At 40.2% G+C, this 9254-nt stretch overlaps 1 protein-coding gene across 3 annotated transcripts; it reads left to right on the top strand.

The window, feature by feature from the left end:
• Positions 1–1074: 1074 nt before the first annotated feature.
• On the top strand, positions 1075–7463 carry LOC100281516 (protease 2). 3 transcript variants are annotated; one of them, NM_001154434.2, is made up of 11 exons: positions 1129–1467; positions 1843–2123; positions 2244–2438; positions 2658–3004; positions 5077–5368; positions 5474–5632; positions 6184–6549; positions 6648–6713; positions 6785–6833; positions 6921–7044; positions 7130–7349. In NM_001154434.2, exons 1-11 carry the CDS (start codon positions 1137–1139, stop codon positions 7212–7214), a joined length of 2295 nt encoding a protein of 764 aa, NP_001147906.2. In that variant the 5' UTR covers positions 1129–1136; the 3' UTR covers positions 7215–7349. The 3 variants fall into 3 exon arrangements, with proteins under 3 accessions (XP_008647804.1, XP_008647805.1, NP_001147906.2); XM_008649582.4 differs by lacking the exon at positions 6648–6713 and having other exon boundaries at positions 1075–1467; positions 7130–7463; XM_008649583.4 differs by lacking the exons at positions 6184–6549; positions 6648–6713 and having other exon boundaries at positions 1075–1467; positions 7130–7463.
• The last annotated feature ends 1791 nt before the right edge of the window (positions 7464–9254 follow it).

Below are 9254 nucleotides of genomic sequence, written 5' to 3' on the forward strand. Positions count from 1 at the left end.
ACATTTTGTATATAAGTTATCATGGTATTATGTGTTTCCGTTGCAACGCACGGGTACTCACCTAGTAATTTATATAATAGCTTTGACTCTGTCAGAAAAGCTACTCAGAGCATCTCCAAGATACTTTTATTTTTGACTCTCTATTTGACTATTTATTTGTCTCTCCATAAAGATTAAACTGTATATATAATATCTCATTCCAACAGACTCTTCAACATGCAAGTTAGCTTGGCTAGCGAGAGTTGCTAGCCAAATTTGGCTAGTGAAGGAGTCAATTTAGGGAGCCGGATAGGTTGGCAAGTTAAATGGCTAGTCTGTTGGAGAACTATTTTACTATTAAGTAGCTAAAATTTACCTTGACAAGCTATTTAGCTAGTCTCTTAGATGCTCTCACACCAATAAGCCAAATCCAAAGCTATTTTTTAATAGGCAAAGCCATATTAAAGGGTCTTTAGACCCTATTTGTAAGTCCCCAATTCTTAAAAAACTGGTTTATAGAAATTAAGATGCTTTCAAACATATCGGGGTACTCGTCTTCGTATTGATGTGGTCATAGCACATACAAAAATGTCCGGGTCAGAGAAACATACCACTAAACATGCAGAAATGTCAGGGTCGGAGAAACAGACAACTGGTGCAACATTGCTTTGGATCGTCCAAGCAATTATTAGCTATGGCCTAGAAAATGAACAGTCAAACATGGAAGCTGTGGATGACCGGCAAAACAGAGGATGTCATATTGAATAAAAAAAATAAAGTTAGAAGGTTTATTTTGCAAAATAATATAGAAGTCATATTGCTAAATAATTTACATTATAGCTTTGACTCTGTCAGAAAAGCTACTCACACCAATAAGCCAAAGCCAAAGCTATTTTTTAAAAGGTAAAGTCATATTAAAGGGTCCTTAGACCCCATTTGAAAGCCCCCAATTCTTAAGAAATTGGTTTATAAAAATTAAGATGCTTTCAAACATATCAATTTATGACTTAGTTTATAGAAATTAGATTTTTAGTTTGTTAGCTAAAAAATAAAAACTAGTTTATTAGAAATTGGAGTAGCTGTTTGTTTCAGCTTTTGGCACTGAGAAAGCTCAAAGAAAAGAGCCGGAAGCGAGAAAAAAATCAATAAGGGAGGCGATGCTCCGGCTGGCCGGATCCTTCCCTCGTCTGCCCCCTCCCGTGCGCCCTATCTCCCCAGCCCCCGCCCCGTCCCAGCTCTCACTCCGCCGCGTTCTCCTCCTCCTCTCCTCCGCCGGCTTCAGCCCCCCTTCCTGTTACAGCAGCCCTTCCTTCGCAGCGATGGCGGCGGCGGCGCCGCCGGTGGCCAAGAAGGTCCCGCGGCAGCTCGTTGAGCACGGCGACGTCCGCGTCGACAACTACTACTGGCTCCGCGACGACTCTCGATCCGACCCGGACGTCCTCGCGCACCTCCGCGCCGAGAACGACTACACCGCCGCCGTCATGTCCGGTCAGTCGGGGACTTGGGATCTACTCACATGCGAGATGCCTTTAGCGTGCTATTAGGCATTAGCTTGAGATCTACCCACATGCGATCTATTGTTTTGACATGACAATTGACAATCACTTGCCAGTGTTTCCAACTTACCAGATTGTGCTATTGATATTATATATCACTTAGAAATTGGAATGTAGTTGTATAGCGTCTGTTCAGACTTCAGTGTGGTTGCTAGCTCTCTACTCGGGAACGTAGTACTCTATAATGTAGTAGTAGACAGTACTACTACTACACGGGTTGTTTCCAGTGGATTGGTAGTGCAGATGATTCTGTGCTGTCGTGAGTAGCCTCAGTCCTCTTCTGCTAACCCTGGTAACTCTCTTGGAGATGTCAAGCAACTTGAGGATGAAATATATGCTGAAATCAGAGGAAGAATAAAGGAAGATGATATAGATGCGCCTCTTCGCAAAGGGCGGTACTACTACTATGAAAGGACATTGACTGGCAAGGAGTATGTGCAACACTGTAGGCGTCCCGTATCGACTGATGCTCCTATTACAGTCCACGATGTGATGCCCACAGGACCTGATGCCCCTGATGAGCATATTATCCTGGATGAGAATGTTAAGGCTGAGGGCCACGACTACTACAGCATCGGAGCTTTCAAGGTGTGATTTTGGCCCACCTACAGCTTCTGTCAGTCTCTATGGTTCTGCTCCTCATGCCTGTGCCTATCAGATATCTCTTATATGTATCTAACATAATCTAAATTTAAATGTTTGTTTCAGGTCAGTCCCAACAACAAGCTAGTTGCTTACGCTGAAGACACTAAAGGTGATGAAATCTACACGGTCTATGTCATTGACACGGAGAGTGGAGAATACGTTGGGCAACCACTTAAAGGAATTACTTCTGACATTGAGTGGGCTGGTGACGACCACCTCGTTTACATTACAATGGATAGTATACTTCGGCCAGATAAAGTAGGTCGCTTGTTCCTCCGCTTCTTCTAACTCCTACATGGCATACCTCTAGTTTTGCGAGTTCAGTTGAAACTTCTGGTGATTTTTTTTTCAGATTCTTTAGTTATGGTTGTTGTGACTGTATATGCTATGTTATATTGTTATTGAATCTTTTTCTTTAATTTTTTTGTAGTGTTTTATACTTTTACATTTATCTTACCTTTGTAATGGCTTTTGCAGGTATGGCTACATAAGTTAGGGTCTGACCAATCAAGTGATGCTTGTTTGTATCATGAGAAAGATGATACATTTTCTCTAGGCCTTCAAGCTTCTGAAAGCAAGAGATATTTATTTGTTGAATCTGGAAGCAAAAACACAAGCTTTATATTCTACCTGGACATACCCAAACAGAACAAGGAACTTGCTGTTTTGACACCTCGTGTGTATGGCATTGATACAACAGCTAGTCATCGTGGAAATCATTTCTTTATTAAGAGGCGAAGTGATGAATTCTACAATTCTGAATTGGTTGCTTGTCCACTGGATAATGTAGCTGAGACCACTATACTGCTACCACATAGAGAAAGGTACTTACATTATTGTCATACAAATTTCAGAAGATATTTTTGTGGTTTATACGTAATGTACACATATCACACTTTTGGGGGAACATATTTAGACTAACTGAATTGAAATACTCAAACACTAAGGGGCCATTTGGATCAGTGTTATTAAAACTACGTTTAAACGATGTTTAAAGTACGTTTAAACGTCAAAACTCTAATTAGAGGTTGAAACCACGTTTTAGCGTTTTGGCGCTCTAAACTGTAAAACACAGTGTTTTATGCATTTTAGACCATTAGCTACTTTTGGGTCCAGTCTATTAGTTACTTTTGAGGTTCAATCTAGCTCATGGGTGAAGTTTTGGTAGGCCACTAACCTCTCTATTTTGGTATTTAACTTCATATTATTGTCTGAAATTATGATGTATTGGTATTTTTCCTGTGTTGTTTAAAACTACGTTTAAACAAAGTTTAAACGTTTACAAGTCAAAATTTGACCCATGAGCGTTCCAACGTTTTACCATTTTAATAACCTTGATTTGGATCACTTGATTTTGAAGGAATTGGAATTTACTTAATAGAGTAGGTTATTTAGTTTGGAATTTGACATTCCACCACTTTCCCAAGTTTAGATATAAGCCTATCCTAAATTCATAGGACGAGGTGTGGAAATTGACTTTAGTATCACTAGGCTATGATTCTACTTCACAATTTATAACGCGATCCCTGGCAAGCTCCATTATAGTAAAATGTAGCATATAAATATTCTCACATATGGCCAACAATAGTATACAAATAAATTTTGTATAAAACCATATTAGCTTAATCGATTTATGTTTAGATTAGGATTATTAGAATGGAATTCAGTCCCAAGGATCCAAACAAGGCCTAAGAGTTTTCATGCCTTTTGCTTGTTCCACCACCTACGCACAATGACAATCATGCTGCCACAACAAATAATAAAATCACAAGTCACAAGAACACGGAGACAGTTCGGCCACACCACAAAGTTGTGTGTACGTCTCCATTGTTGAGGTGACCACAAAGGTCTTTAGAGTCTCTTTCAACTCCCCTCTTTCCCAAGCGACCACAAAGATCAAATTGGGGTTTCCACTAGGACAAATGGTTAACTTCCTGGTCGCCCTTAGGAAGCATGAATCAAGGGTGTCACCATGCATCACCTAGTCGGCTAGGGTACCAAGAACCCAAGAGTAATAGAACGAAAAACGAATTGTTGATGGGTGCCACAAGTGCTCAAGAGATGGATCTTATTCTTGAAGTTGAGATCCAACGAAGAACTCACTCCAATCTCACATGATGGGAATCTATGCGAGTGAGAGGAAGTGTGAGAGAGTTAAAGAGAGAGCAAACCTTTGTCTCAAAGTGGGTGAGTGAATTGAATGGACAAGAGAGAGAGAGAAAGAGAGTGAGTGAAATAAATTCGCTCAGCTTGGCCAGAGAGTCGATACTGCATAGGAGAGCTCCCCCTCGGAAATTCTAGCCAAGGTGACTATGTATTTCTGAGGCGGAAGGAGAAATGCACGCGGGCACAGCCGGTCAAAGGGGTTTGATCTCGGGAGCATCTCGCACTGGAATTTCCGAGGGGGGTTTGGAGTCTAACATGACATCATGTCTGACAATTCAAAGTGATATTAGGAAATTCTAGGAAGTGAGAAAAATAGAGGAAGAAAAAGAAAAGAAGGCTTTCTCTTTTTTAGGGATTTTCAAGGAATCCTTTTGGAGTAATTTTGGGAGTGCCAAGGGCTGATGAGTATAAATATTTCTTAGCACATTTTGACACATGCAAGTAATGAATTTTCGATCCCTCTTCCTCTTTATAGTACAACATCCTATACTCGAGAAGATAAAACAAATTTAAAATGGAACTAAAACTTCTCTCAAGTTGAACCATGGTGCCACATCTTTCACGAAGTTAGAATTGTGGGATCTCATGTTTTATTTGCACTTTTCACAATTATATGTAAATGTAAATCTCATGAAATACCGCTAGCTCTTTATATGCATCGTCATCTATTCACCAAAACCCACAAATAGGATTGATGCACTTACACATATCAAACTGAAACTCTCTTCAGTGTGAAAATACAAGACTTCCAGCTCTTTGACAACCATATTGCTGTATATGAGCGTGAGAATGGCCTTCCCAAAGTGATCGTATATCGGCTACCTGCTATTGGAGAGTCAATTGGACAACTCCAGGGAGGTCGAGCGATTGATTTTATTGATCCAACATATGCTGTGGACCCTGAGGAGTCTCAGTTTCATTCATCTGTTCTACGATTTCATTATAGCTCAATGCGGACTCCACCCTCTGTTTATGACTATGATATGGATTCAGGGGTGTCTGTGCTGAAGAAGATCCATACTGTAAGCTATCAATTGCAATATTATTTATTTATGGTTTTCTAGCCAGTGATTTCTTTTTATTTTTTTACAAACCCATGGAGAATTGATCTTCTCAATGTTGTTTAGATTTTAGGCGGATTCAATGCATCAAATTATGTAACAGAAAGAAAATGGGCTGCTGCTGCTGATGGCACTCAGGTCCCCATGTCCATTCTATACAGAAATGATCTTGTGAAGCTTGATGGCTCAGACCCTATGCTACTCTATGGCTATGGCTCCTATGAGGTACGTTCTGTTTGTTTATTTTCTTTTTTGCTATTTGGTAAACTGTAATAAGGAATCTTTCTGCAATTTTTAACACTTCGAAGTTTGAACAAATTTCAAGATTGGCATGTACACTGCGCTAGCTGCAGTTATAAATGCAGGCTTGTACTGTAGCATGGCTTGCTGCAGCTGCAACCGCAGCAAGCACTGCTGAGCAGGCTGATAGTGATAGTTTATGTCAACTTCCTTTGGTTCGTTTGAAAGTTTGTGTTCTTCTTTATATGTGCATCATGTACAGACTATACTTATTTGCTAATGTGCTATCATGCATTCATTAGCTGTTTTATTCATCATTGTTTTCAAATGACAACAATTCTTTAGCATTCAGTTATTCTAGTGTTTCCTCGCTGAGAAAGATTCCTTGGCAGGAACCAGCAATGTCTAACTAGTAGTAACTGCATGTGACAACTTGGCATCGAGACTATGAGATGGTTCCAGGTTTCAGGAATAAATATAATAGAAGTTATTGTGATAAAACCGTGCTCTTGTTTTCTTTGTTCTTATGGCTACAGATATGCATAGATCCGAGTTTTAGAGGGTCACGATTCTCTCTGGTAGATAGGGGCTTTATATATGTGATAGCTCATATCCGCGGTGGTGGTGAAATGGGCCGGAAGTGGTACGAGGATGGGAAACTGTTGAAGAAGAAAAACACTTTCACTGATTTCATTGATTGTGCTGAGCACTTGATAAAAAGCAAGTACTGCTCCAGGGAAAAGCTTTGCATTAATGGCAGAAGCGCAGGTGGCTTATTGATGGGTGCTGTCCTAAATATGAGGCCTGACTTATTCAGGGCAGCTGTTGCTGGAGTGCCTTTTGTTGATGTTGTCACAACTATGCTTGATCCAACTATCCCACTGACAACAGCTGAATGGGAGGTATCTATTTCCTCAAAATTATTCCATGTTCGGTGTCGTATCGCAATTTTTATTCTTGCCGGTTCTTATGAATCCATGTGTCGCTGTCCTTGGTTCAGGAGTGGGGTGATCCAAGAAAAGAAGAATTCTATTATTACATGAAATCGTATTCTCCTGTTGACAATGCAAGTGCAGATCTTTATTTGTAAATTGAAATATTGCATCACCCTGTGTCATTTGTTTGTGGACGCCACAGGTGATGGCGCAAGAGTATCCCAACATTCTTGTCACTGCAGGCTTAAACGGTATCTGAAGGCTTAAACGGCATTTGTGGTTGGTCTGTGGTAGCTAGCTGAGTATCTGACTCGGTGTTGTTGGTGATAACAAACCAGATCCACGCGTGATGTACTCTGAGCCTGCGAAATACGTGGCGAAGCTGAGGGAGCTGAAGAGAGATGACAATCTTGTGCTGTTCAAGTGCGAGCTGGGAGCTGGACACTTCTCCAAATCGGGAAGGTAAACCGGCGGTTCTTACTTAGAGCTAGTGTGGTGCAATATATATTAGTTAGGCGTCTTAATTTGGCTGGGGTTATGATTGCAGGTTCGAGAAATTACAGGAGGATGCGTTTACTTATGCGTTCATCCTAAAGGCGCTGGGCATGACTCGGAAGCTGGCATCACTGTGAATTCGATTGGTGTGAGGCACCTGGACTGGATTTGTATCATGGCCTGCCCTCTTGGTTGGGGGATGGATGGATTCTGATGGAATATGCATTTAGATTTGAATAGGGACACAGATGTTATGCAAAAGAGATTGTTTGAAACTTTGAATTCTGATTTGCATTTGGATATCTGTCCTAGAATAATTGTGCTTCTATTATTCAATATTTGCCCCATTTTTAACCTATGGACCATATAAATTTTGCTATTTTCTCCTTTCAAAGTACTACAATCATTACATGTTGGTACTAGTATTATTTTACAGGAGCATGTATGTAATTTTATAGTGACTGGTTTATGCACATCATATAAATACGTTTATTTTGGAACAGAGGGGATTAAATATGATAAATATAGGATTTGTCCCACAGCCCAATAAAAATACTTATAAATATTGAATGTACAACATGGCAGAAGAAAAAGGCAAAGAAAGCTGTGTGCTCTGTAGTGGTTTCTACTAATTCTATAGTGTTTTGTCTCTATGAATTGCAATTATAGTGTAAATGCTGCACTCACTTTTTGACAGCGGCCTAGCAGCCTATTTGCTTCGAATTAAAGCCTGCTGCTGACATGATGCACTGTTCACTCCAGATGAGAGCCATAGTATAGCAGCATGGGCAGGTCCAGCTCCAGATGAGAGCCATAGCATAGCAGCATGGGCAGGTCCAGCAGCGAGCGAGAGCAGCACATTCCACCAACCCCTCATGTGACCACGGACACCATGGCCATCCATCAACGGTCTTCTGCACCCTTGCTAGTAGATGTCACGTCAGTTCTAACTAAAACTTTTCAAAAACACTCTTCAACACCCTAGCCAACTCGTCCTTGGACCCTGACCCAAACTCCTTCCACGCCTTGCAACGTCCTTGGATTACGAGTCTCCATCAACCTTATAAGTTGACTAATTGATTTTGCTGTTTGATGATCAACATAACTTATGAACTAACACGCCTACTAGTATTTTATGTTTGTAGTTCACATGATGCAAAGTATGTTGAACTGAGGCAGTGAGGAAATGACACCTCAAAGAAGACACTTAAATCCTTAAGGTTTTTCCAAATCTCATGTGTAAATCCCAAGTCTTCGATACTCTAAGACTTTTGGATCAAGAGTCCCACAAATCATATTGAAAGTTTGATCATTTAATTATAGGTTTTCTTCCTCGCTTTTGTTGGATCCACAAAGGACTCCTTCAAAATACCCCATATCTAGCTCATAGCCATTACATGTAAACGTATTCTCTTCTTCCAATAGTCATCATTTGTCCCATTGAAGTGAGGTGGCTTGCCAATATGATTAGCTGTCAGCTTTTACATTGTAGGTTGTCAAGCCTTGAAATTTATTGTGACTTTAGCTCTGATACAACTTGAAAGAACCTAGATGACTAAAAGAGGGGTAAATGGTCTATAAAAACAATCATACAAATTCACAAACCACTAGAGCAAAGTTTGGTTAGTGCAAAAATGGTGTTAAAGCTACTACTTGCACTAGCACTAATTGACCATGTGAAAGCCTCTAAATAGTTCTAGTAGCTTGTATTTTAGTCTATGTTGATAAAAATGGGCTACTAATCAACAAGGTAAAATACAACTAACAAGAGTTATCAATCAAATGCAATTGCCACTACTTACAATCTACACAAGGCTAGTTAAGCAAATATCATTCAACAAAATAAGTGTAGCGAGCAAACCATAAGGGGCAAGACATGGCACACAATATATCCCTAAGGTTTTGTTTGCTTTTCGCAACCTACTCCTTATTTTGGCGAGCCTATTCTAGGTGGTTCACATGTTAATTGACATCACATGCTAAGCCTCAATTAGGGTGTCATAAGAACCACACTAGTTAGGCGCTCCAACAAGCCACAATTTTATCGGAGTTGCTCTTCACAAATCTTTCTTAGGGAATGGACAAAGAGCCCCTCATAATTGTTGATCAAAGCTAACAACAATCTCTAATAGCCACTCAATGACCCCACAAACTTTGGGTCGTCTATGTAACGACAA

The sequence above is a fragment of the Zea mays genome, chromosome 6, assembly GCF_902167145.1.
Source record: "Zea mays cultivar B73 chromosome 6, Zm-B73-REFERENCE-NAM-5.0, whole genome shotgun sequence".
Lineage (NCBI taxonomy): Eukaryota > Viridiplantae > Streptophyta > Magnoliopsida > Poales > Poaceae > Zea > Zea mays.

Coding starts and splice junctions, on each gene's coding strand:
- LOC100281516 (NM_001154434.2), top strand. CDS start 1,137: ATGCTCCGGCTGGCCGGATCCTTCCCTCGTCTGCCCCCTCCCGTGCGC. Junction 1,468..1,842: donor CACCGCCGCCGTCATGTCCG/GTCAGTCGGGGA, acceptor ACTCTCTTGGAG/ATGTCAAGCAACTTGAGGAT. Junction 2,439..2,657: donor GTATACTTCGGCCAGATAAA/GTAGGTCGCTTG, acceptor TGGCTTTTGCAG/GTATGGCTACATAAGTTAGG.